Source organism: Hypomesus transpacificus, chromosome 2 (assembly GCF_021917145.1).
Source record: "Hypomesus transpacificus isolate Combined female chromosome 2, fHypTra1, whole genome shotgun sequence".
Lineage (NCBI taxonomy): Eukaryota > Metazoa > Chordata > Actinopteri > Osmeriformes > Osmeridae > Hypomesus > Hypomesus transpacificus.
In genome coordinates, this window is record NC_061061.1 from 14,419,834 (window position 1) to 14,447,823 (window position 27,990).

At 43.1% G+C, this 27,990-nt stretch overlaps 2 protein-coding genes across 10 annotated transcripts; both read left to right on the plus strand.

The window, feature by feature from the left end:
- The first annotated feature begins 2,798 nt into the window (after positions 1-2,798).
- Positions 2,799-14,322, plus strand: smg5 (SMG5 nonsense mediated mRNA decay factor). Its single transcript, XM_047037002.1, has 22 exons — positions 2,799-3,278; positions 4,010-4,108; positions 4,480-4,603; positions 5,137-5,293; positions 5,566-5,655; positions 5,900-5,989; positions 6,399-6,477; positions 6,759-6,884; positions 7,180-7,248; positions 7,452-7,687; positions 7,879-8,016; positions 9,240-10,106; positions 10,275-10,444; positions 10,545-10,620; positions 10,784-10,959; positions 11,739-11,897; positions 12,189-12,248; positions 12,367-12,526; positions 12,662-12,752; positions 12,987-13,061; positions 13,431-13,569; positions 14,200-14,322. Exons 1-22 carry the CDS (start codon positions 3,214-3,216, stop codon positions 14,281-14,283), a joined length of 3,330 nt encoding a protein of 1,109 aa, XP_046892958.1. The 5' UTR covers positions 2,799-3,213; the 3' UTR covers positions 14,284-14,322.
- Positions 14,323-15,932: 1,610 nt separating this feature from the next.
- paqr6 (progestin and adipoQ receptor family member VI) lies at positions 15,933-27,975 on the plus strand. 9 transcript variants are annotated; one of them, XM_047029175.1, is made up of 9 exons: positions 16,100-16,118; positions 17,172-17,302; positions 20,591-20,883; positions 21,406-21,533; positions 21,781-22,004; positions 23,274-23,400; positions 24,054-24,150; positions 24,422-24,566; positions 24,886-27,975. In XM_047029175.1, the coding sequence occupies exons 2-9, from the start codon at positions 17,287-17,289 to the stop codon at positions 25,149-25,151; spliced, it is 1,296 nt and encodes a 431-aa protein (XP_046885131.1). In that variant the 5' UTR covers positions 16,100-16,118; positions 17,172-17,286; the 3' UTR covers positions 25,152-27,975. The 9 variants fall into 9 exon arrangements, with proteins under 9 accessions (XP_046885107.1, XP_046885131.1, XP_046885115.1 ...); XM_047029159.1 differs by lacking the exon at positions 16,100-16,118 and adding an exon at positions 16,422-16,517; XM_047029169.1 differs by lacking the exon at positions 16,100-16,118 and adding an exon at positions 16,423-16,512.
- The last annotated feature ends 15 nt before the right edge of the window (positions 27,976-27,990 follow it).

Here is a 27,990-nt window from a genome sequence, read left to right on the forward strand (position 1 = left end):
CTATCTCAACAAAATGGGTTTGTTGGCTCATCAAGCATGCGAAGAACAGCTATGCAGACTGACATGATACTAACCTCTTTGGATTTACAAAATAAAAGGAAACACAAAACAAAGACAAAGAAGGCAGATAGCTACAACCAAGAAAGAGAGCGAGAGATACTGTACTGTGGGAAAGATGTATTTCAAAGGTGCTCTACTTCTTTCCTTTTTTGTGATTGATTTGTTTGTAAAGAATACCCATTTTAGTTTCAAATTTTTTGAATGTTCCTCCCCAATCTCTTGGTTCATCTATTTTGTAAAAAAAAAAATATTTTGATCACTCTCTTAAATCATTATTTGCCTACATTTTAAATTCCTAAACGGTTAAAACTGATCACGTTCTTTTTATCCTTAGTTTTGCAATCCGAACTTTAAGTTTAGTTATTTATATTTTTAGGTCTTTAAAATGAAATATGCACAGTCTACATACACAAGTGAAACAAGTTCAATCTTACTTCAGTGAACTTTGAAATGAACACAGTGCAATGATTTATATTTCTATAACTTATTAAAAAGTAGAAATGTTCCTGCCCAGATATGTATTTATTTATTAATGACAGACTCCTCTATCTTATGAGAGTTCATAGATTAAACATTTTATATCAACCAAGTTTTCATATGACAATCTCATGGAACATTGCCCTTTTGTGGAAAGTGATTGCCCTTGGATTGTGAACCAAACTAACAAAGAAATGGTTGTTTTACCTGCTCCCCTTACAACGATTTGCACGTTGCTGTTACCTGCACTCCATTTCTCTCTGGTAATCATGAAAGAATGGAGGATGGATGTTGTTTTTGTACTTAATAATCGCCGTGGAGCTCTCCATTAATGGACGATTTGAAATTCCCTGGATGAAGACAACCTGAATTTTGTTAATCTAATTCAGTCTACGACATGAGCTTAGTTGAGCACAGATGAGGTAACCAAGTTTTTTCAGTGGTGATGTGACAGAATTCTGGAGCCAGTTGCTAAACTTCTCTTTTATTTCTTTGTAATGGACTCCATTGACACACAACCCTATAGTCAAATCCTTATGTCACCTTCCCTCTCTACTGTAACCACTGAAAATGATTCTTGTCAAAATAGATAGAGAGAGATATTAAAGACTCATATTTTAAGTGATTGAATGGTTGTGTATGTGTCTGTAAATACAGTGTGTGTACAGTCTCTCTGTATATACTGGATAAATGTGTATATATAGTATGTCTAGGTGTATATACAGTGTGTTTGTATGCAGAGTGTATAGTTTTTCACTATCTCTAATATCTCTCTCTATCTCTCTCTATTATGTCTCCTTAAAGTAGGAATGTTGAGGCATGGAAAGTTTAAGAAAACTAGGATGCACTTTCTGTGCAGACATTTTAGTGTGGTCTGTCACTTACAGTTAGCACTTGCATTCTTTAATATTTTACACGTAATATGCCTCTCTCACATAATCTCATAAACAGGGGCATTTTTTAAATATACATTTGGGTGACCAAGCAATGTTTGTACATAATATATATAAAGCTAAATAGAATAAGACAGTATTTCCAGTGACCACCATCTGCATTTCTTTAAATTCCTGGAATTGTTTTGATTCTTCCTGGTTATCTGATTTTAAGTTGAAATGAGTACATTATATGTTTGCAATGTCATTTAAATTTATATATTTATCCAAACAACCCGTATCTATTTATCTCCCCGAACTCTGCCTTTTATTGACTCCTCTTAACATTTGTCAGGCTAAAAATTGGTGCAGATTATATTGTTACTTTTAAAATATCCTTGAATGCAGAGAAACACTAGTTATAATAATAACAACATATTTGCCATTGCCATTAAGTTCTTATTAAAGTAAGTGTACCTTCAAACCAGAGAGCCCCTCCCCCTTTACCTTTGACATTATAATAGGTCATACATTTTCATATCCCTTGACAAGCCATATAGCCCCCCAACCTCTCTATTGATGTTTTGAAAAGGACAGATATTCGGGGATTTTTGTGTATATTAATGGAAGTTGTATGGAAATTGAGTGATGTTGAAGAGTGTATTTCAATTGTATATGGATTTGTTATGAATGTGGATATTCTGATCATTTAATTATTATTGATATAATGATAATGATTATTGCCATCTTGATTTTGTTGATTAATTATTTTGATGCGGTTAATAACAAGTCCATCAGTTCTTTTTTGAAATAGCCGGAATTTATATTTTTCGGGTGGGTGAATCTTGGAAATAGAAATACTTAAATACATTAATAAATAATCAAATGATTAAATTCTTAACAAGATATGCAGTGTTTTTCTTTATCATATTTGTGTCCAAGTGTTTCACATACGTATGTTCCATGTACATTGTCACAAACAGATGCTGACTGAAACACTTGATAATATGGTTAATAATAATTAACCAAATATATATATATATATATATTTTTTTTTTTATACAATTATACTCATTTTGGGTTTGGGGATCCATTGCGAGCAATCTGATTTTACAAATCTAAATTTTTGGGATCGGATTTTTTTTTTTTAATCAAAATAAATGTATATTTACATTTTAAAGAGGTAGATTCAAATCCAACTACTTCGTTGGTGTAACATTTTCAATATTAAGTATTCAATACTTTTAAAATTCAAAATATTATGTCACTGATTTGCTTCCATAAAAATGAACATAACTAGTTACATTTTAAAAGTGAAAGTGTGATGCTATCCGCCAATCCAAATTAAAACCGAAGAATCTGTCAATCTTGAGATCCACTGCTGTAATCTCGCGTTGCTCATGCTGTCTGGCACTGCCTGAGAAGAATAATGGCCGCCCTGGTAGCGATGCCAGGAATAGGGAAGAACACAATAAACATATCGGGGTATTATAGCTGACCGAGAATTAACGATAGACTCGGGCACTCCCTCTCCTACCCGCTTTCCGAACGGATGGGTAGAGGGGGTATTGCCAAGATATACAAGACACGGAAGAGATTTTGGTTAGGTGGCTAGTGGGAAAGAAAGCTAGACCAATACACTAGCATTAGCTTTTTTTAGCGTAGCTAGCTAGCAAATCAACACTGTGCTAATTTGACACTGCTGCTGGGAAGGTAAGCCTGATCAACCCTGTCAAGTGTGGGTTTGAAAACATACTCTCATGCAAGACTGGAGTGTGTGATCGTCACTCTAACAATAGCTAATATGAGTGGACCTGGACAGGACAATGAGCCGGAGGCGAAGGTCCTTCTCATCAAGAGGCTGTACAGGTAAGTGAACTCGTCTGGTTGGCAGGCTAGCTACCTAAACGGCTAAACGCTGCTAAACGTCGTTAGCAGAAGAAACCCTGCTAGCTACCTCCTAGCTTACTTCTAGCTAGCAAGGCCCTTCACGTCGTGGGTAGCTAACTAAGGTTTTCAGCGTTAGCTCTAGCTATCTGCTTTAGTCGGTATGCTACTACCCAGTGTTTCTTTACATTTGCCACTGTCATTCATTTTTTTCGAGCTTCCTACCAATCCAGTTTGTAGAACTAAATTGGTCAACATTAGATAGATAGACAGGTTACTGTCATGTGCCTATTATTACTCTCTAGCATACATGACTGACCACATTCTTATGACAATGACTCAACGCTCATTCGGTTGCAATTTGCTTACTAGCTTGCCAGTAACGCTAGCATGTATGTTACCTAACCAGTTAACCACAACTAGCCAACAGTGTTAGAAACATATGTTATTCGACAGCGAATCAAATGAGCTTGCATAGTAAACTTGGCAGCTGCCTCACTTAAGTTGTTTTTGATGTTGCTATCCTTATGTTGTATTGGCTAAATTGGCGCCTGATTCAATGCCACACAACCTAGGCTGTCTAGCAAGCAAGTTATCTAGTCCAGGTTGAAACAATAGTACTGTTGACAATTGGAAAATTGTCAGAGACAATTCCCAACGGTTATAGTAATATGTACGACTATGTTTATGTCCTCTCTCTATTGCTTGATTAGGGCTGTGGTAGAGTCTGTGCACAAGCTGGATGTGATCATTGGCAGCAAAGCATCCCACAGAGAGGTTTTCAAACCTGAGAACATCAGCCTTCGAAACAAGTAAGTATAACAGTGACCTTGAACCAGTAATATTGATGTGCATGACCAGTTTGCCAATCTACCTATCATCATGAGTTAAGAAGCTTCTTGTTGTAGATGTGTATAACAACTACTATACGACAGTAGACTGTGACATGCTGTGATCTGAGAATTATTGCCATTTCTCAAAGATTTAAGAGCTGAGATACAATACCTAGAGTGACTGGAAGTGTAGCAAAGCAATAACGCAATCAGTTGCTGCACACCAATTGGCTGATTATAGTTACTGCCATATCCTAGCAGTAGAGGAGTTTAGGAGAGTAAATAAATGATGAATACCTATTGTTCATGAGGCGATGTGCAAGTACTTATTGTGTGTTCTGTCTGTTAAGGTTGCGGGAACTGTGTGTGAAGCTGATGTTCCTCCACCCTGTAGACTACGGCCGCAAGGCAGAGGAGCTTCTCTGGAGAAAGGTCTACTATGAGGTCATTCAGGTCATCAAGACTAACAAGAAGGTACTGACTTGGACCCATAACTGCTACACTGATCCCGACTTCTTATTTGTGATGTTATCGGATCTTGAATTTCTTTCGGGATTAGTAAAGTGAACTGAATCTGTTCATGCTATGTTGTTTCCGGGGGTTAGATGCTTTTCTACAGGTACACTCTTGCACTTTTGAGGTTCATGTTGTTTAATTGTAACTTGTTTAACTACATGCTCTTATGGTTCTTCCCTAAGGGACTCATTTGGTTTTTCACACTGTATGCTTCATGTTTTGGCTACCCGCAATGTTTGGGGGCTATCTCGTCGTTATGATCAGTGACCTGTGCACTTTTGTAAAGCTCTCTCTTGGAAGTCGCTTTGGATAAAAGCGTCTGCTAAATGCATACATGTGAATGAATCCGTTCATGCCATTATTTCCCAGGGTTAGATGTTTTGCATATCCAAATCATTGGGTTGTCAATTCCCTTACACAAGCTAGTCTGTTTCTTCACTGAACGTACCCCCCCCCCCCCCCCCCCCCCTCTTCCTTGTTTCCTCCTGCAGCACATTCACAGCCGCAGTGCCCTGGAGTGTGCCTACAGGACTCACCTGATAGCAGGAGTGGGATTCTACCAGCACTTGCTGCTCTACATTCAGTCTCATTACCAGCTGGAGCTGCAGGACTGCATCGACTGGACTCACGTCACCGACCCTCTCATTGGTGAGAGCCACACACACAAACACTCGCACACACACACTCTCACTCACACACAAACACAAGGCACAAGGAAGCGGAGTCGCTGTCGCTCTTAAAATTAAGTACACTTTATTCATCCTGAAGGAAAATCACATCGGTAGGTTATAGACCTCACAAAAAATGCGGCGTTCCGGTCGCCGCAAACCCGTGGGCAGAGTGTCATTAGAAGTGAGAATGACGCATAACAAAATGCATTTACATATTTGCATTTAAAGACACTGCATTTGTTCCTGCAGGCCGAAAGCAACCTGTGTCTGCCAGCCCCAAGGAGATGGAGTGGGCCCAGATGGCTTGTCATCGCTGTCTGGTGTATCTGGGAGATCTAGGTAGAACACACGTATTGGAACTTCTCTTCATCGGCCAGAATATGTCGGACGCATCTACACAACCTTCAGATTTTTCTTGTAGACGTTTTTAGGCTAGGTGTAATACCAAGCATGAATGTATTGACATGTATCTAGATAAGCCTATCCTCTGTATTCCCAAGGTCACCTTGGTTGTTGTAAGGGAATGGTTTCCAGCAGATGTTTGAGGTTGTCTGAGTGTGTGTGTGTGTGTGTCCCACTGCAGCACGCTATCAGAATGAGTTGGCCGGGGTGGAGTCTGAGCAGCTGGCTGAGCGCTTCTACCACCAGGCCCTGTCTGTCACGCCGCACGGCGGTGAGTGCCGACAGCCTCCTCTGCTCCCTTGTCCGATACGCGCCCCCCTTTATCTCCTGAGCACGTCAGCTACTGATTCACCTGTGCATATCAGATGCATATCAGAAGACAAGTTAATTCTTCTACATGATTGATTGTCTGCCTTTGTGATAAACATGTAGCAGTCACACGGTCAGCCTAAAGGATTTGGTTTTGAATGTTCAACTGCTGTTTGGGCCAGAAGAGGGCACTGCCCGTCTTTTTATATTGTGTTCTCTGGAAAACCTATATTTAGTTTTGGTTGATGGGCTTTATGATCAGAAATAAGCAAGTTATTCATACAAATGTTAATACATTATTTCCAAAAAACGAATCCTATGTATATATTATTTGCTGGATGTAATCACTAATTTATGTATTTGTTTTTCAGGAATGCCTTTCAATCAGTTGGGTACATTAGCAGGCAGTAAGTTCTTCAACGTGGAGGCCACCTACTACTACCTTCGCTGGTGAGAGACCTGTTAGCTATCCGTTGTTCCATATGAAACCAAATACAGTACACTAGATAGATGTGCTGGCTGCTCTTTTGATCTCTAACTCAGTTATGGCAGAAGTTCAGGAAAGTGTTTGGTCAGTATTTGAAGACTAATTCAGTTTTGTGGAAAATATAATGAAATATTAAAGAAAACAATTACATCAAATTATAAAATCAGTGGAGTGTAAGACAATGGAACTCCTGTGGTTGTTTTCACAAATGTTTTCACTCTCGTTTTGCTCCATCCTATAACAGTATCCAGTCAGAAAGTCCTTTTGAAGGTGCCTATGGAAACTTAAAGCGTCTCTTTGACAAGGCTGCCAAGATGTACCATCAGGTGAAGAAGCAGGAGATGAAGAAGCTGTCACCGTCTCGCCAAAGGTGAGTGGCATCCCTGCACGTATGAGCGCCCACAGTTCCCAGACTGTCCAAAACTGCTAAATGTTCTACCCTTCGGCTTAGCAGAGCAGCAATTATTTTGATTTGGGCACTGTCCCGATGAGGTAACAAGGTAGCCGCCCCCAATTTTTTGTTCACTTAAATGTATTCAAAAGAAATGTGAAATGAAATAGAACAACTCCTTTTACGCTTTTTTTCCGGGCTGGATAGCAGTAGATCACATTGGCTTGCATGAGTTGCATACATTTGTGTGGATTCAACCGCTATGCTTCCCCAGGTCCAAAGACATCAAGCGACTCCTGGTGAGCTTCATGTACCTTCAGAGTCTACTGCAACCCAAGAACAGGCAAGTCCTAAACACTCCCCCAACAGACCTGTTTCTGTTGATCAAAACGGCAATTGAAATCCCCCAGTAGGTCATTCAAGCGGTGATCCAGGAGGGGTGTGTCCTGCGTCTCTGCGTGACTGTTTAGTTGCGTGTGTGTGTCTGCACATTCCGAGTTCCACCTCTTCCTCATGGTCTTCCTCTTTTCCTCGACCACTCTCTAGCCTGATGGAGACGGAGCTGACGTCACTGTGCCAGTCGGTGCTGGAGGACTTCAACCTGGTGCTGTTCTACCTGCCCCCACCCGCCCAGCCCCACGCCCACGCCGGCCACTCCCCCAGCGAGGAGGAGGAGGAGCCTCAGCTGCAGCACGACTCGGCCTGCGCCCTCCTGCCCGACGCCCTGGTCTTCAAGATGGTGGTCACCTGTCTCATGGTGGTGCACAGTCTCAAAAGGGGAGGTCAGTGGCAGGATTATGATTCAATATTGGTAGAAACCAGATGTTTCCTGAGCATGGTATCAAAGGGGTCTGTCTCTTGAGCCAGCGGTGAAGAACATTTTCAGGTTATGAAAGGAGGTTCATGTGAGAGGAAAAAGTGCACATTGTGTTGGCTTTCATTCGGACTCAATTTGAACGGAACTCCTCCACAGGGTCGAAGCAGTACAGTGCGTCCATAGCTTTCACCCTGGCTCTCTTCTCCCACCTGGTCAACCACGTCAACATCCGGCTCCAAGCCGAGCTGGAGGAGGGCGACGGCCAAGTGCCTGCACTGCAGACAGACAACACTGGTAACACTGACAAATCTGGCAACCCTGCCATTTCTGGCAACGTCTGCAGCACCTTTTTATGGAGTTAGATTAGTTTCATAATTCAAACAAACAAACGCAACACGATCCAAACAAACGTAACACGATTCATACAAACATAACACGATTCAAACCAACAAACGTAACACGATTCAAACGTAACACGATTCATAAATGTATTTCGTGATTCACAAGTGTAACGCGATTCACAAATAAATGACCCTATTACATTCGTTTGCAACTTGACAAACACAAGTTACAAATCCCTGCATTCGTTGGTGTGAATCCCTGCATTCGTTCGTGTGGATTTTTGGAACTTTCCTGACGCGCTTAGATTCACAAATGCTTCACAAATATCCTCTGCAGCCTATCAGATCGTCTCTTCCAATTGTAGCCAATCACATTACAGTAACGTGTCTATGTGGACTTCAACAACCTGCCATAATGACGGACATCGTCTCCTTCAGATCACGAGCAATGTCGTCTGGTAGCATGTAGGTGAAATATTGCTTGTTAATCTTATTAAACCGATGATCATACGTGATTGGATATTGTTGAGAATGGCAGGATTCATGTTTAGTCATTTTCCGTGTTTCCTAGGCTAACGCAGAGCCCGTCTACCCATATTAGACATTCTCCGGTGATTGGCTAAAATTGGAGACATCTGATAGGCTGCAGAGGATATCTTTTAGAAAAAATGCATTTGTGAATCTAAGTGCGTCAGGAAAGTTCCAAAAATCCACACGAACGAATGCAGGGATTCACACCAACGAATGCAGGGATTTGTAACTTGTGTTTGTCAGGTTGCAAACGAATGTAATAGGGTCATTTATTTGTGAATCGCGTTACACTTGTGAATCACAAAATACATTTGTGAATCGTGTTACGTTTGTTTGAATCGTGTTACGTTTGTTGGTTTGAATCGTGTTATGTTTGTATGAATCGTGTTACCTTTGTTTGGATCGTGTTAAATTTGTTTGAATCGTGTTGCGTTTGTTTGTTTGAATTATGAAACTAATCTAACTCCATACCTTTTAAATATAATGAAATGTTTATCCAAAATATAAAAAACATATCACCCAGCTTTGCTAAACACTTGATCACTTCCGAACATGAATCATTTTAAAGGGATGGAAAACCTGTTGAAGTATCTTTGGTGTTCACCCTAACACCCCCTGCCCCCCCCCCCCCCCCCCCCCAACTAGATGACGCTGAGATGAGAGACCTGTCCGAGCCCCTGACCCCTGCGGAGAAGCCTCTGCAGAACGGCTCTCTGGAGCAGGAGGACGAGGAGGACGCGCAGGGGAGGGCTCGTCCCAGGAGCGGGCCTGCCGCCGGCGAGCAGAAGAAGTCCGAGGAGGAGAAGCAGAAACAGAAGAAGAAGTACACCCGCCTCTCGCGCCTCCGCCGCCGCCGCGCCGCTCGGAAGGAGGACGAGAGCGACCTCAGCGAGGGTTTCGAGAGCGACGAGGAGGAAGACGAGGAGGAGGAGGAGCCGAGGCCGGGCCACGGTGACGCGGGCACCCCTCCGCCCGAGGCCTCCGCCCCGAACAAGGAGAGCAAGAGGGAGCCCCTGCCCAAGCAGGGGAGCTGGGAGAGCGGCTCCGAGGAGGAGGAGGGGGGCACGGCGTTCGACGTGGAGACGGATTCGGACATGAACAGCCAGGAGTCCCGCTCCGACCTGGAGGACATGGAGGACAACCCCGACGGCACGGAGAACCTGGATGGGCCCCGAGAGGCGCAGGACGCCAAGGACCGGACGAGCCCCCCCCGCGGGGACGGGGACAGCCCTCCGGCCACCAACGGGCCCCTGCTGCCCTGCAGCGACCCCAGCATCAGCAGCAACCTCCAGGCCATGTCCTCGCAGCTCTTCCAGGCCAAGCGCTGTTTCCGCCTGGCGCCCACCTTCAGCAACATGCTCGTCCGCCCTCAAGGCTCCACCTCGGCGAACGCCGCCCCGGCCCCCGCCGACCCCAACCACTCTGCTAGCCCCTCCCTGGAGACCCCACCTCCCCCCGGAGACTCTCCCTGCGACGCTGGCCCTGGGACTGCCAACGGAACCAACGACAACGGTAACGGTAACCTAGTAATTCAGCTTCCTGTTCCACAGAGTGACAACATATGAACTACACGTTGTTCCGTTTGTTACATTGCACAATGCACCGTACTTATGTAGTTATACTGTCACATGAACACAAATGTAAAGTGTTGCCCTTTTATTACATTTGTTTCTACTACAGACTTGGATTCGGATTCAGAAGGCAGCCAGCACAGCACCCAATCAGTGCCTACTGAGAAGACCCTATCCGAAAGACTAGAGATTCTGACAAATCAGGGCCTCATCCAGGTGGTGAAGGTGTTTGTGGATTGGCTGAGGACAAACACAGATATTATACTCATGTGTGCACAGGTAAAGGAGGACCCATCATTTCAGAGTCTCCTCATTTCAAATAATGCGTTAATTTCATCCAAGGCGCTGTACAAGTCCCTTTCTTTCTCTGTCCGTGTAGAGTTCTCAAAGCCTATGGAACAGACTGTCAGTGTTACTCAACCTTCTACCAGATGGGAGCAAGATGCTGGAAGCAGGTTAGAAGCAAAAGCTTGCCTCTGTCTTTTTCCTCTATAGCATTCCTTCATTTTCGATCTCTCTCTCCCCCCTTAAAAAAACAAAAACAAAATTCAAATGATACACCTGTGACCTCTAAGGGCAAAGTTGCTTGTCTGCCCCCCCTCTCTGTTGCGGCTGTAGAGCTGGGTCTGAGCGCGGAGGTGAAGGAGCTGCTTGGTGAGTGTGAGCAGTCTGGCCTGGTGCAGAGCGTGCTGCTGCCTGAGGACCTGGCTCTGCGCCACCTGCCCGCCCTCAGCCTGGCACACCGCCGCCTCGACTTCCAGCGCCAGAGACCCTCGCTCAGCCCCGTACAAGAGGTACACACTTGCTCCACACACACACACACCTGTCTCCATTCTTGACGACCGTTTCCTCATGCTGGCTGCAGTAGACGTGAGCGCATACACAGGTCTCAGACCACACACGTTATGAATTATACATATTTGCCAACTTCTTTTTAAGTGTGGAAACCACTTCCCTTAAAGTGCCAAAAAGCCTAACTAAAATGTGCCCAGAGTTAAAGTTTCGACTTTGATATTCATGTTTAGGAATATGTTTTTTTTCTTCCGAAAGTTGGATTAAACATTAGGAAAAAGAATTGCTCCCTTACTGTGCCAATGTTTCTACAGCCAACAAATTACTTCAAATATTTGGCAAATGTGATTCCTTGACATCGATTTACAAGTGGGCTACGTCAAGCTTTTCATTTGCAGTACTTATAGTACATTACAAATTCCCTAGTGGGTAAGTGGTTTGTAACGTAGTCATAAATTCGTCTCCAAAAGTATGATATCATATATCAAGAAGACACTATTGTTCAGATAAATAATGTATGAATATATGTTATTAATAAGTGATGATAAGATTAACTTGATGGGGACATTACTAAATATTCAGTTGGAAATTCCAGCAGACATTGTAGTGAAGTGCCTAGTCATTGGACTGTAGGTCCAACCTGACCAGACTTTTTTACAATCCATCCTGCTCAACTTCTCCTTCCCATTGGTTGCTTCTTGACACTGATAGATTATCCATATTCCTCTGTAGTAAACTCACTGTCTCTGCTGTTCTCTCCTTTTCCTCTCTCCTCTCCTAGTGTGTCGTGCGCGTGTGCTGTATCCGTAGTTTTGGCCACTTCCTCACCAGTCTCCAGGGCAACGTGCTTCACTTTAACCCAGAGTTGGGCATCTTTACCAGCATCAGCCAATCAGAGCAGGACAACCTGGTACAACAGGCCAAGGCCCAGTTCCGCATGGTGAGGAACACTCATAGACTAATTACTGCAATAGAAGTCTACCAGAAATAAAAACCTGCAATGACCTTTGATAAGTTGTTTTGGCAGTATGGCGTTTTTGTGATTTGATGAAATGGTATACCACAAGTATCCAATGATTAACATTGGATCTGCAAATATTTTATATAGTGATATAATGGCCATCGTTGAGTATTTAAATCTGGCGTAGGTGTCATGCTGAAATGTAGAAGAAAACCTCCATCCTTCCCTCTGTGTGTGTGTGTCTGTGTGTGTCTGTGTGTGTGTGTCCAGGCGGAGGAGGAAGCCCGCCGAAATCGCCTGATGAGAGACATGGCACAGCTTCGACTGCAGGTCGGCATCACATCCGTCCCCGTCAAAATCCCCACCCCCAACCTCTCTTCTCCAGCTTCTAAACCGGCCGATGATTCTCGCATCCCTAACATCTCCCACCCCGCCTCTCCTCTTGCAGTTGGAGGTGTCCCAGCTAGAGGGCAGTCTGCAGCAGCCTAAGGCCCAGTCCTCCATGTCCCCCTACCTGGTGCCTGACTCTGCTGCCCTGAGCCAGCACCTCAACCTCATCAGGCAGCTGGCCAGCAGCGGGTGCTTCATCATCATCATCCCACGCACAGGTGAACGCCCGCTCGCTTCCTCCACCCTCCGCTGCGACCTTGCTCGGCTGTTTCCCTCCCCCCACCGTTTGGAATAGATAAGCCTTCGCATATTTTCGATATTTGTCAATGTTGACCCCTTGCTGTGTGTGTCAGTGATTGACGGCCTGGACGTGCTGAAGAAGGAGAATCCTGGTGCAAGGGACGGGATCCGCTTTCTGGAGGCGGAGTTTCGCAAGGGCAACCGGTACGTGTCGGGAGAGGACCGCTCCAGGGTCAGATACCATATAAAAGACTGATGGGTATTTCCCAGTGACATCTAAAAGCATTGCTTAATGCTTTTCCTTATCTTGGGGTATTTAGGAAAGCACTCAAAAGACTTTACTGTAAGTCAACCGCTCTGAATGCTAACCCCCCCCCCCCCCCCCCCCCCCCCCCCGCCGCCTCTTTTTTCACACCCTCCCCACAACTTCACCCCCAGGTACATTCGCTGTCAGAAGGAGTCCGGGCGGAGTTTCGAGAGAGACAAACTGAAACGGCAGGACATGGAGGCCTGGTAAGACCTGACTGTTTGGGCCGTCTCTTCGCACACTCCCTCTCTTGCTTCCTTGTCAGTCCCTGAACAATACGTCCTAAATACGTACCTCGGGTGCCCTCGGACAGGCCTCTTTTTTAATTCAGTGGATGAAAACCCCGACCCAAATTGAGTGTCTGCCTCACATTCCAGAGAGGCAGACTCACGGAACATGCTGTGGAAGCCAGTGCACTCTATATAACTATATGATCCAGCATAGGCTACTGATGTCACTGGTTCTTATGTTCTACTGTCAATAGCTTCACTTCAGACACACTCGTCACTAAGTGACACATCTTTGGCGCGCGTCGACATGTTCAAATCTAAAACGGTGATCTCTGGTTTGTCAAGGCATCTCTATAAGATGGTGGACAGCTGTCGCCAGCTGACCGTTTCCCAGAGTAACGGAGAGGAGGACACTGCTGGCATGGTGACCATCCTCACAGGTCACCCCGTGGAGGAGCTGAGTTCCAGATCTGTGCCTATGAAGGTCAGTGACCCAGGACATGGGCTGTGTTAGACGGGTTTCCTAGTTCCAGTAGTTTGCTTTTCTGATTGTCCTGAGATTTGTGTACTAGTGAGTCGTGACAGAGACAAAATACTATCCATAAACTGTACCGAAATTTTCGGACTATAAGGCGCACCGTTATTTAAGACGCAGCAGCTCAATTGAATGATGTGTACGTATGTAAGCCGCACTGGACTATAAACCTTAGGTGTCTTAATGTTTGATTATCATATGTAAGGGTTCGTGCACAGAGGGGATTGTCGGGAAAGAGATGGCTGCTTGAGGAAGCTCCCTTTTATTAACCGTTAGCTGTAAAAGATCCATAGATTAGCCGCACCGTTATGTAAGCCGCAGGGTCGGAAAAAATATTGGACCAAAGGCGCAGCTTATAGTCCGAAATTTACGGTATATTATGTTTTCTACGATCTGTACAAAATGAATCTCATTATATTACCCGAGACCGAGGTTGTGTTTTTTTTTTCTTCGTTTTTTAAACAAAGAACTGACGGTTTTATTGGCTGATGGTTGAATTACTGTTGATATCAGTGATGAGATTTTTCCGGGGGCGGGGTTAATAACCCTTTTTTTTTTTTTTCGTCTCCCTGGCAACAGTCTGCCATCCAAGCAGTGGCCTCAGCAGGTATGGAGCTGAAGAACATTGTGGAGTTCTACCGGCAGTGGAAGGAGATCGGCTGAGAGAGTTCGAGGGGCTCGGTCGGCATGGCGGACGACTGATCACACACTCACTGCCTCTCTCTTTCTCTCCCACTCCGTTGCTCTGTCTGTATCTGCGTCTCCAAGGAAACATCAACTCTGTGAAAGGAAGCTGGACAGAAGTCAGGAAAGGAAAGCTAGAGGTTGGGAAAGTGAAACGCCGGAGGGTAGAAAGGGAGAGTAATATGGGCAAAGGGGGGCTTATAAGAAGTAGCAGACCAACCCCCTCTCCCCTCAAACTTCCCAATCATAAAGAGCGACCTCTAGAGGTCAGGGTGAGTGTAGGCGGGGAAATGCTACACAACTTTAAAGTGCCCCGTGGTTCACATCATTACCAGGCATATACTGTTTGATATCAGCAAGTACATACGTGTCAAGAGAACGCACACACATTCACGCTCAGATACATCCATTGGTATAAATATATAGAGCAGTGTTTTGGATTTCCGTGTTCTCCTTCCCTTTTATCTGTTGAGAGTAGGGCAAAAGACGGCCAGAGGCCGTCTGTTTTGTGGAGGACAGAGGGTTACGTAGGGGGAATCTAGATCCAGTGTGAGAGCAGATCCCTGGTTTTCAACATCCCTTGCTTGCCAAGCTTCCAGCCTTGCCACACAACAAGGTGTTCTAGCTCACAGGGCTAAAGAATGGGTTGAGGTCAACGGATGTACACTTCTACGGGATTGGTTTTCTTTTGTGGCTAATCTGTTTGTCTTTTTTATTTTATTTTTTGCTGTGAACTTTTGTGACCAGTGACTAATGTATTGTGGTATCTGTGTGTAATGACAAAAAGAGTAAAAGATGATGGGTTGTTCCCTGTTGATGGTTTTAATTTGAATTTTATTTTTGTACCCAAATGTACTTTATTTTTTTGTAAGCTGCGCTAAATGAAAAAACACCTGGACGTTTGGTTAAGATGATGAGGGTTGTTGTCTTGAATTGTTCCCTAAAGCCAGTTGGATAATCCTTCTTTAAAACAACACATATTACAGATTTGTCATGTCATGCTTTGAGTTCAGCCAGAGAAAGGCTGGACACGGTGTTCAGCTGTTGCCAGTGGCTGAGGAAAGAGGGGTCTGACTCTCACAGTGGCTCACTGAGAGATTGGGTGAGATGTTTGTGTTTTGACCCCTGTGATCTCCTATATACCATCTGCCATCATCCCACCATAGTAACTGTCCCATCTTGCACAGTGCAAAGGAAATGTATGTGTGGCCATACATTGAATAATTACAAATTAAAATTTACAAATTAAAGATGTTTCTGGATATTATTCTTGAGCAATAGCAAGTAACCCATAGCAATAAAACCTGTAGGTTATTCCAATCACCAAATTGTCACCGGTACACCATTTGGAAATAGTTAAATGATCTAAATGTAGGCTTAATCTATTCTCTAACTCCTCACCGAAGCCCTTTCACTTCAGACACAGACTGTCTCATTCTGCAGTCTGGGTCTACTAACTAGGTCTCTGTGTGCTGTCCTCCACTCTGTCTCGTGCCCCATTCTGCCTTGGGCTTCGTGCCCACGGCTGCATGGCATAGAAAAGGGGGACCAATCCCCAGGCAGCAGGGTCGGTGCCACCCGAACAAATAAAAAATGTTGGCAAAGCATTGGCCCACTTTTAGGGGGGAATGGGGACAGTCCTATTCTGCGCCCATGTTAACTCTTAGGATGGTTTGTGGGAGCAAGATCGATAGGCTTTAATGGAGCACATATTTTAAGATAAATTATTGACCATTCATCGAGGAACCTCCTGTCTATAAGAAGTATTTTAAGGAGTTGGAATATGAAGTGTCCAGCCTGCCTTGACATATTGAGTGAGTGTGATAGAAGTAACTTAGCAATAACTCAACTGACGCCTTATTTTCACAACTTATAATTGTGCATGTCTTTTGATATGCATTGCCATGAGGCGCGCGTTACATTTAGTTACAGTGATGCAAATTTAACTGATTAATGACCGTAGCCTACCGCTCAACGAGGAATAGCCTGATTCTCAAAAACAAGATTTCTTGCTTGTCCTCGTCCAATGAAGTCGCCCAACCGAGGGTGGGACGTCTACATGAAGGTCTGCTGTGTTTTCATTGGCTAGTAAAGGAATGCCATGTGAAAGCTATTTGCACATATCTATAGGTGATGGAATAGTTGCATAACAAAACTAAAAAGTAGCTGGTGACTGCATCGTTTCCGAGTCGGATAAAAAACGTATCTGTAAGGTTTGTGTTTTATTCCGGTCTGTGTTGCATGCGTGTAACAAAAAAAAGTCCATACTTAAAGACTGGGCTGAGTAGGCTTAACGTTATAGATTTTTTTCAAATAACTGCGAAGTAACTTATCGACATCACTGCGCTCCCATCCCTGGACAGCTTTTGAATGTGAACTATGGGGATTTTTGAAAGATATCCTAATCTTCTTCTTTTGCATGCCGTGCAGTGTTATTCGGGACAGAGAGACTGTATTAAATTAAATATTGGGGAAACTAAACAGTCAATGTTGGCAATGTGATACTATTCAGTAGCAGTTTGCATTAAAAGTGTGATAAACTGTTAATGTGAATTATGAATGTAATGCTGATAGTTCACCATGATAATCTTATTTACCTACAGTTTTATAATCTCGACTATGCACAAACTGTGATTGAATTTAAAATGTACAATGAGTGCATAGCTTTTAAATGAAACCACAAAAAATGTTTGACGGTAAAGTTGACATTTCATTTCCCCTCTGCTTGCAGCTATGTAAAGCACGGTAGCACATTCCTACGCAGAGGACATTCTGCCCTACAGAACACATGGCTCTTGTTATTGTTGTTGCAAAATTCCACGTGAGCAGCAAGGAATGTTTCTTAGTGGTTTCCCTCGATGTTCCAGGGGTTGCCTTAGAGAGCGTACACCTAGAGGGCTACTAGATCCCTACCGCAGTAGCGAGGCCTTGCCAAAGGATTTTCTCATCTCTCCTCTGTTATATGGTATTCAATTCCTCCGCATGCCCGACTCGCACGGTAAGTGGCACTTTAAAGATGTATTTAGAAGATCTATATTATTGGTGCCACTTTCTGTTATACTAATGCTGTCTTCTGCTACCAGATGGCTAGGTTAGTCCTGTCAAGGGAAGCCAGCGGAGGGTTCTCCGATTTTCTACGGCTTGGAACTCATAAATCAATGCATATTCTTGAAAAAATATAGCTATTACAGTTAAGATGAATTTGAATTGGGACGTTGTGTTTGTGTGAAGGTATGTTCTTGAGTGATAACTTCAATATTCAAGTTGACGGGTTGCTCTACACTTTTCCAAGTCACTAATGACAATTTTAGCTGTAGATTACTTTCAATTACTTTCAGTTAGAATTCAAATTACAGCCTACACGAGTTACTTGTCATAAATTAGCTACTTATTAGAATGTAAACCATTGCAGCAAACATTCTGGTGTTTCCCATTATGTTATTTTGTAAAATAACCTATAGCTTTTCAATTTAAGAGCGTCTGCTAAATGGCTAGCGGTAAATGTAATGTAAATATGAATGTGATTCATGTATTTCATGATTGCTCCATTTCCAGATCAAATTAAGGGAGTCAGTTGTGAAGTCTGCAGAGAACATGTAAAGAATTTGTTCTTCTGTGCCAAGAGGAACCAGTAAATCCTGTTTTCCTTCATCAAACTGTTTGGTTGTGTAATCTGTCTTGACGTGTGTGCGGCGTCCCTGTGTGGGAGAGTGTGTTGGGCGTATATGGTTCCCTGTGTGTGTACATGTGTTCACACGTGGGAGTGTACAAGACGTATGTGATGTCTTCCATCCCTTGGACACGATGTTCAGTACAAAATCGTGTCGCAACACAACAATGGAATGTTCTGTGGCGTGAACTCTTAGGCCTTGGCTGTTTGAACAAAACGGACCTGAGCCCATGTTGACACAAGCCCCATATAGACATCTTTTTGTCAGCCCTTGAGTGAAAGACACCTATTGGAGTAGGTCATATGATGAAATCACGAGCAAAGGAAAGCATCTCAAATTATATAGGCTAAATTGACTTTACTGTATCTCTCTTGTAGCTCAGAGCCATTGACTAACAAAATCAATCAACAGTAGGCTTATTTTGCTGCAATGCTATTGGACAGTGTACTATTTTCTCACTCACCTTTCCTTAACAGTAGGCCAAACTTTCTACATATGTAACACTTTCACGCTCATATAAGGATGTGCCAGAGGGAGTTAAGTCCAAAGCATCATAAATGTAGGTGTTTTCTTTTCAACTGTCTTGGGAGTGTTCCTGTCAGCTGAATGCATGTTGAAGAGTTATCAGAAAGGCTACTGGGAAAACTATGAAAAGGCTTAAACTCACTTTAGAAAAACATTTACTTGGACTGAGACTCATTTAGCAAAAAGGGTGGAATTGAGTCGTGTCTCACACTTGTTTCACACTGCAGACAGGCCATCATGTTATAGGATAAACAAATGAAATATGCATCTGGTAGATGCTTTAGCAGGATGGCTTCTTTATTTTAAAGCTCATGTTGTTTAATCGAAGACTAGTGCTTCTATCCTTCCTCTGCTGCAGTTGAAACATGGTAGCTGAAAAATCCTGTCAGGGTTATGCAGATGTCACATTGTACTGTCCCTGTTCCCAACAATGGAATGGCTTTCTGTTCAACCTCAGTATACTCTATCTGCATATACTCTATGTAAATCAGCAGCATTTGCATTTGCAACCGAAAAGCCACACTGACAAATTGTTTCAGGTCCTCTGTTCCAATCATTTGCACCTCATTTGCTAATGAATCCCTCACGGACTTTGCTCATCCCGAACCCAGTGACTCTACCAGCATGGTCTCAAATGCAAGCCATTGTTCTGCATTGTGTGTGTGTGTGTCAATGTAAGTGAAAGCATGCGCTGTTCTGCGCTTCTGCCTGTGTACATATCTGTAACTGTCTGCATGTCTGTGTGAGTACTTGCGAGTCTTTGTGTGTATCTTTGAATCACAATACACTTCCCATACAGTCTGTGCGTTAGGGTGTGTGTCTGTGTGTGTGCAAAGTGAAGAACAGCCCCACATTTTCATCCATCCCAGTGTGTAACAGTCAGCACTTGGCCCTTCTCTTTTCAGACGGGACCTCACAAAGCACACATTGTACAAGTAAACAGGATAGGGTCTGCAGCTGGGCTCTCTCTCTCGCTCTCTCTGTCTTTATTTCAGCTCACACCCAATGTCCAGGAGGCCCTAGGTAGCCTCGATTATGACAGGGGAAGTGGAAGGCCATTTGTGGCCCCTCTGCCACCCAGCAGACTAGGCTGATCCCACATGGATCGGAAGGTTCTGGAGTCTGGGAGTGACGTAAGAACGCTCCCTTCAGGAAGTACTGTGGAGCAGTGTGGAGAGCTCAGTTAGTTTTCTCGGCTTTACAACATTGGAATTTGAGAGGGGTCACTAATATAGGATGGGTCGCAGGTTAAATTGTATATCATTACTTTGTAGGAATTTGTCGGTCTGTTCATTTTCACAGTGTTGTGAAAGCATAAGTTAAGTTGTGTGAAAAGAATCGATTTTTATGGATGGTGTATCAGTAGTTTTTTGGATGGGAAGCTATTCTGGCTGTTTAGTCTGGGCCCACTTGTGATCTTATAACCTGCTGTACATTACATGTCCAGAACATTACAAGTCCATGCACAGCCTAATATCTGGTTGTCTGTTTGCACGCTCAGATTCTCTTAGGTCTGTATTATTAAGGACACAGGGGAAAAAACTGATGCACAGTACTCAGTTTTGGGATAAATTGAATGTGACCAACAGCAATTTGTTTGTCTAGGCAGAGCCACCAAAGAAAAAGAATGCTGTTAGCAGAACGTTTTTACTTCTTCACCAGATTTGTGAGACTAACAATTGTATTGTTTTGCCAGCCAAAGAATGTCTGGAATATTGAACATGTTGTGTGGGTAATGCACAGAGACGGTTTTGAAGGAGACCTCTGTCCAATACGGCTGAGCCCCAGATCACATTCTTTTGTGATGCTAGCTTTGTTAGCAGCCCACAAGCTTGTGACAATGTCAACCACTGTACCCCTCTGAGTTCACGTCTGGGTATTTCTGAGAGCTGGGTTTCAGTTCCAATAGACATCACAAGTGCAAAAATAAACATGTATGACTAAAGTATGTCAACTTTTTTAGCGAACATGGTTGTTTAACTGTCTATATTCCTATTCCAAAAAATGACATAAGACACTGTCATGTAAACGCTAACCATTGTCTTCCTTCCTTTCTGCTTCCATCTACCTTTGTGTCTGTGTCCGTGCAGTGTTTCCTGTGTGGTGGAGTGGGGGGAGCAGTAGCAGAGGTTGGGGCCAGGGCTGGGGCTTAGGCTGTGGCTGCTGCATGCCATGGGAGCCAGTGGGGCAGGGAGATGTGGACCAGGACCAAGTCCAGGCCAAGGCCCCGACATTTGACTGCCCCGTCTGGTGTGTCCTGTGCCGGGGGGGGCGGGCCAAGTTCCGAGAGGCCTGCCAGAGAGGGAGAGGGGCCATCCGGCTCCCAACAGATATGCTCAGCATTAAACTGCCCCAGCTCTTCGACATCCACCAAGTCCCCAAGGTAGGTCTTGGCCCTGTCTGGGGAGTCAAATAGCTGAGGGTATAGGAAATCGGGCTATTAATCAGAAGGTTGCCGGTTCGATTCTCGGCCGTTCCAAATGACGTTGTGTCCTTGGGCAAGACACTTCACCCTACTTGCCTCGGGGGAATGTCCCTGTACTAACTGTAAGTCGCTCTGGATAAGAGCGTCTGCTAAATGACTACGGTACCAGTCAAAAGTTTGGACACATTTTCCCATGTAAAGAAATTGGAAGCTTCACAACTTTACTCAATAGCTATTTTTGGTGTACAATATTTTTTTGCCATCAAGACAAACCACACATCTGACAGTCGTCACATGCCTAGGAGTGTGTTGATGCATCCTGGCTTTCATGACCTCTCATTTCCCAACTGGCTATAACTGTGGTCATATACAAATTTGGTGTAAAACATATCCCGTGCTGATAAATGTCACAGTGTGTGTGTGTCTCTCTCTCTCTCCCTCGCCCCTCTCTCTCTCTCTGTGTGTGTGTGTGGACTTCAGGTTTTCCGGGAGGATGGCATTATCTCAGGCTACCGCCACCCCCGGAGTTCAGCCTTGGACTGCATCCTCAGCAGTTTTCAGATGACCAATGAGACGGTCAACATCTGGACCCACTTCCTGCCAACATGGTGTGTACGATGAGAAAAAGAAACCACTCCTTCTCACTTGATTGGCCCTTAACAGCTGTATGGAATATTCCCCCCCCTTTCATAAACATGAAAATGGTCTTTGTTCATTAAACAGTTCAATTAGGAAGAGTCAACTAAGGCAGTCTAGCCTGCAGTATGACGTATCGGACATCCTCTAACCCTTGTGTACGACACACGTCTGTGCTTGTCACAGACCTAACACCGCTGACGTCGCCGTCGCCATCAGTCTCTCTCTTTCCCTCAGGTATTTCCTGTGGCGTTTCAGCGTCCTGTGCTCCTCGCTGAGCTTCCTGTCAGACAGCTACACCTGGCCTCTGCTGGTGTACATGCTGCTGGTCTGCGTCTACCCCTTCACCTCCAGCTGCGCCCACACCTTCAGCACCATGTCGCCCGAGTCCAGGCACGTCTGCTACTTCTTTGACTACGGAGCCCTCAGCCTGTACAGCCTGGGTAGGACGCTCGCTGTCATTCGCCACTTCTTCTCTTTTCTTTATGCTTTCTGACACGAGGCAGGAGAGTGGACCCAAGTGCGGACAGGAAGCGGGGTAGTTTGCTGTAGAACAGTTTATTCAAGCGATCTCACAGTCCAGGGCAAGCAAGGGCAACAGAGTGGCAAGGCAGAGGTACACTGGGACAGGCAGGCTCGTTGGTCGGAGGTCGTAACGGGGCCGAATGGCAGAGGTACACTGGGGTACCAGTGTACACTAGGGAGTCAGATGGCTGAGTGGTGAGGGAGTCGGGCTAGTAATCAGAAGGTTACCGGATCGATTCCCCGCCGGGTCAAATGATGTTGTGTCCTTGGGCAAGGCACTTCACCCTACTTGCCTCGGGGAGAATGTCCCTGTACTTACTGTAAGTCGCTCTGGATAAGAGCGTCTGCTAAATGACGTAATTTAAATGTACCAGGTACCCGTGGTCGGGAGACAAAACCGAGAAGACTAGGACGAGAAAACTGATCAGAATGCTGGAAACGACTGCGAAACACATGACGATCTGGCACCTGACAGAACAGAGAACAGAGGTTAAATACAGATGACAATAGGGAACACCTGGTGAAGGGTGGACACAAACCAACAGGTGGAACGGATCAGGGTGGGACACCTTCCTTTTGTGGCCGGTGCTGACGTCATGCTTGCTCTCTGAGGATGGAGTTATTTTACTGTCGCTGCTTTTCAACTATTAGCTCATGAGCAAAAGCTTGTAATTGTATTGGTCATCCTTTGTTATACTGTAAGGGCATACGCCTATATGAGTATATTGTATTCTTTATGGTGTATATTTTGTTGAAGGGGTGTGTGATTGAATTGTTGTCTGTCCAAAATATAATAGACTTAGTTAAACTATAGCTATATTATTGTGTTCTCTACAATCTAATCGCTAATCTTCCGCAAAGCTCATTAGTGTCAAGGAATACCCTTTCTCAAATATCCCAAAGTCCATTTCAAAGATATCAAACTGCCAGTGGATTTGTTACAAATTGACGAAATAGAGTTAATGGAGTTCATGGAATGAGAACATAATGCCACAAAAGTCATTTAATTTCTAAGTTTTATGGTTTGCCACATATTAAACACTGTTACAGTATTGACAACCAATTGACACATTTCTATGACAGACATAACTTAGTTAACTGTAGTCATGTACAGTAGTCTCTGACACTGTGTGTGTGTGTTTTGTGTGTTTTGTGTGTGTTGTGTGTGCTTGTGTGCTGCTGGTCAGGTTGTGCCATAACTTACGGCTCCTACGTGATGCCAGACTGCTGGGTCAACAGTTGGCTGCACCAGCATTTTGTGCCTATTGCTATTGGCAACACGCTATTCTGCACCAGTCTGTCCTGCTATTCCAGGTAAACAAAAAACTCTTATGCTTTACTCTGTCCTTTAAATACTTAGTTTTAAGTTGCACATAAAATATACTGTCTTGGTAAAAGTTAGATTGTTTAAATCTGATTGAAGATTTGAGATATTTCAAGCTCTAGTACCAGAGATCCCATTGGCTGGTCATCACATTTGGAAATTTGGACTAATGATTCTTTAGTTGCAGCAGCTTGAAAACCTTCGCCCAACTTGTCTTTCCTGTAATTAATATATTTGACCTGAAAAACTGGCAAATCATCTGTTATATAATAGCATAAAGTTGAACCAGTTTAATCACTCGTTCCCTAATGTTGGCATTGTTATACCACATCAAAAGATGCCAAGGTCAAGGGTTAATACGATTTAGAATTTTGTAAGAGGAATCAAGATTATTATGTAACTACTGTATCAGTCAAAATAATACCCTAACTCAATTTTGCCTGCATATTCTCAGATGACCGTCAGTTAATAAACAAAGTTAAGCACACAAATCTTCTCAATTTCTCTAAAATCCTTTTTAACAAAAAAAACCTAATTAAAGACCTGTTGACGTTATAGTTCCTGGTCGTGTAAATACATTTATTTGGGCTTTAGAAGGGTTTTTTACCCCATAATTATTTCCCCTTCTCCTTCCTATCCACAGATTCTTGGAGCTGCAATACCCACACACAAGTAAAATTCTACGGACAGGGGCATTCGTCATTCCATTCATCTTTGACAACATACCACTATTTTACAGAGTGAGTGTCACATGATTAGAAACGGACTTTGACGTAAATATTCCCTAACATCATTGAGTCATGTTCTTAGAATGCTTTTGTTACGTAAATGATATTCTTTTCTGGGGAATTGGCTCAATGATGGATAATCAGATTTGCAGCTCAGTTGAAAGTAACGTTTATGCCAAAGCACAGTTGTTTCTTTTTATTTGCTGTGTGTGGGTGTGATTACCTTCTTCTTACTGTGTGCATGTGTGTGCACATGTGTGTGGATGCTGGTGTGTGTGTGTAGTTGCTCCTATGTTGTGGGGGTAACTGCAGCCACAGTGATGCACTATCCAGTCACTGCTACCACCTCCTCTTCGCCGTTCTCACCTGCTTCCTGTTCGCCTCCCACCTCCCAGAGAGGCTGGCTCCCGGGCGCTTCGACTACTTTGGTAGGTCCATGGCAACACAGCGCTACCATGGCAACTGTAGTGGTTGGCGGGAATCCAGCTACTTGACTGTGTTGTGGGTTCAGTCTTATATGTGGTTCCTAGTTATTTAGATGTAAAGTAGTGGTTTCTTGCAGCCTGTGTTACCACCTCCAAAGTCACTCATTACTTTTGTATTCATTTGCATGTCTTTTTCTGGCATTTTTACTTTCCTTCCCTCTCTTTTGCCTATGTTTCTGTTTCATGTCTTTGTTTCTCTCTCTTCTCCCTTTCATTCTATTGTTCTCACTCTCTGTTTCTGTCTTCTCCTTCTATCAAACAGGTCACAGTCACCAGCTCTTTCACATCTGTGCCGTGGTGGGCACCCACTTTCAAATGGAAGCCGTACTAGCCGACATGACCTCCCGCAGTGCCTGGCTCATCGCCCAGGGGGCGCTTCCTTCCTTCCTGGGTACGGTAGGGGCACTGGCCCTGGGCCTCCTCCTAAACCTGGGCATCATTGGCATCTTCAGTGCCCCACTGCTTTGGAACCCACGTCAGAGCTCCAATCAACCACACATGCTTCCATGTGAAGACAAGGAACATTGAGGGGGTCAATCCCCACCAGTTGGAAAAAGGCTGACCAGTACCTTTCATTGGAAAGGGATGGCTAAATCCCATTGGCTAATCTAAAAGGAAAGGCAACATAAAATAGTTGGAAGTAGAGCTTGTTTAATCCTGTCGCTTCGGTGTATTTTTTCTACCTATTGTTTTGATACTAAATCTTGTTATTATAACAACGTTATACAGGTTAAGACAAACGTGTTTACTATTGTGTTTCACTGTTTACTGAAAAAGCTGAAGACCCAGTCCTTTTGTTAAAAACTTTCAGTTAACAGAAAAGCATTTAGTGCCACCATAAAGATGGATGTTTCTTACCTCTTACCTATACTTGAAGGGCTCTGGGTTTAATGAAGCTGTGTGATATCTAAAACAGGACACCTTTCTGTGCCTTATTGTTGACAGTGACACTATTATTCACAAGGCACAAGACATAACATTACCTAAACACGGGATTCCTGATTGTGAAAATATCAGACTGGAAATATAAAATGCAGGGATTTTCTCAAATTAATGCATTTTGAGTTACCAGCCTCTTGTAATGCTTTCTTTTATCAGGTAATTATACTTATGGTTCTGGCCACAATGTATACTTTCAAACTGAAGATTTTACTGGAGTACTATTGTTCCTCAGGGTTGGAATATACACCTATCATCATCTCATTTACATTTACCTAATGAAAAGCAGTTTAGATTGCCAGGCCCAGATTGATAATTGATAGCCGTCCATAATGGCTTAAAATTATTTTCAGGCTAATGCAACACTCCTTTAGATTTTTGTCCTTTTACGGCAGTATTTAGGATTAATGTATGGCCGGGTGGAGTCGTGTCCACAATTAAAATTATGGTATGTTTCCATAGCAACTCCACAAGTCCCTGTAAACCCCTGGTCTTGGACAGCAAATTATACTGTAAATGTGCAGTAAGTGGGCAGTAAGTGTTTAATTTGAGACTGTTACATATAAAAAAAATTGGTCATCTGATGTTTTGACTCATGTTTTGAAAAAATCCTGATATTACTAATTGTATCTTGGTTTATGGTTGCGTCTAAGCAAATAACATTTCAAAATATGTCAACAGTAATTATTTGAAATTGCTCAGTTATTTTGCAAATGGTACAGTAGTGTTTTTGAAAGAAACACAATGGTCATTATCGAAGCAATTCTTGAGGAATGTTAGTAAAGAACACACCATATTGGTGACAATTTTGTCACAAATGTATACAACATTTTTTTAAGATTAGTATTACAGATTGGTTTAATGCATTACACAAACATCTTGGAACTATGTCGTGGGGGTCATTGCAAAGTTACGACAATACAACTTCCTGCGCTATTTATTTCATAGTCTGAGGCTATTGTTTACATGAATCATTGACATTATATGTTGTCTTAGATATATGTTTATTTGTAGTATATCAGCAGTTACTATCTTTAGTTAAAAATTGGTTGGGTTCTGTCGGAAGTGACATAATCGCACCCTATTTTATGAAATTAAGTTATTAGAATATCTTCAAAAGACTATTTGTATTTCATTAATAACAGTTCCCAAATTATGATATTTCAAAGTTTCCAATGTTCCACCTGAGACTTGTTTTTTTTTAAGATTGTTAACTCCAGGATATGTGCTCCTTATGCTGCTGATTCCAATTCAGATGTGCATTGTGGGAATGATTGAAAGGAAGGAAAGCAGTGAAAAGACTGACGATCCTGTAGTTCTATTACACATTACAGCTATCATAGAGAAAAACAGAGCATTTTTACATTAAAGATCAACATAGTGTTATATGTCACACCCTTAGACCCTTTCATTGACACACCCACACACAGACACACACACACACACACTTTAGGGCATTTTTGTTGGTAGCGCAGCTCTGTGCAGTATGTGTAGAGGCTTTGGAGAGTTATGAGGGAATAGTACGTGATATTGTGGTCTGTGAGGGAGCAGGACGTTGTATAGCAGAAGTTTGACAAGGTAATGCTGAATATAATGCATGTGCACTGTAGGATAACTGCAGAAACACACTTACAAACACACACACACAGGCTGGTCGGCTGCCAAACCTGAAAAGATGTAGCCTTCAGACCTGTCTGACTGAATATTTTATTGCCAGAGTGAAATCATTTTTGGCTTACAATGTTGTACCTAGGTAATGCTTTGCTAGATTTTAATCAAGCTGGTAATCTGAAAATGTTTATTTTTATTTTTTATACAGCATTTAAAAAGTGTTCACCACACTTTTCTATGGAAATGTGTCATTACCAGCCTTTGCTGGGCCATATTGATGAATGGCATCTGAATTCACATACTCTCAAATTGTGACTAAGTTCAGATCATAAAAATAATTAACTATATTCTTCAGAGACAAAACACTATTTTAAATGTTGCCAATTATGTCAAAACCGATTGACTAGGTGTACATATTTGGTTGAGGGTATTGTTATAGTCATTGTTCACATTCAGTGTATTGGTACATGGTGCCGTTTCAGTATTGAGAGCAAAATGTACCTAAACTCAGTGGTCATACTGTCAAATGAAGTAAAACAAGGATGAAGTCACAAGTCTATCAAAATGAAACATCGTAAACATAAGGTTTGAGTATAGCAAGGAGACAAGAATAGTGGAGCCAAGTGATAGTAGATTTTTGCACCACTGATATTGTTTAAATATTATACAAGCTGCTTCAGAAAAAAATATAACTACCATTTGGAGAGAAATGTTTTGTAAGATTATAGTTTATTTTGTATAATTAAACTTTGTGAAAAACATGTAATCTTCACTGGAATACTTGTTCAATAAAAAAGACTTACCACTTATTTTGTAT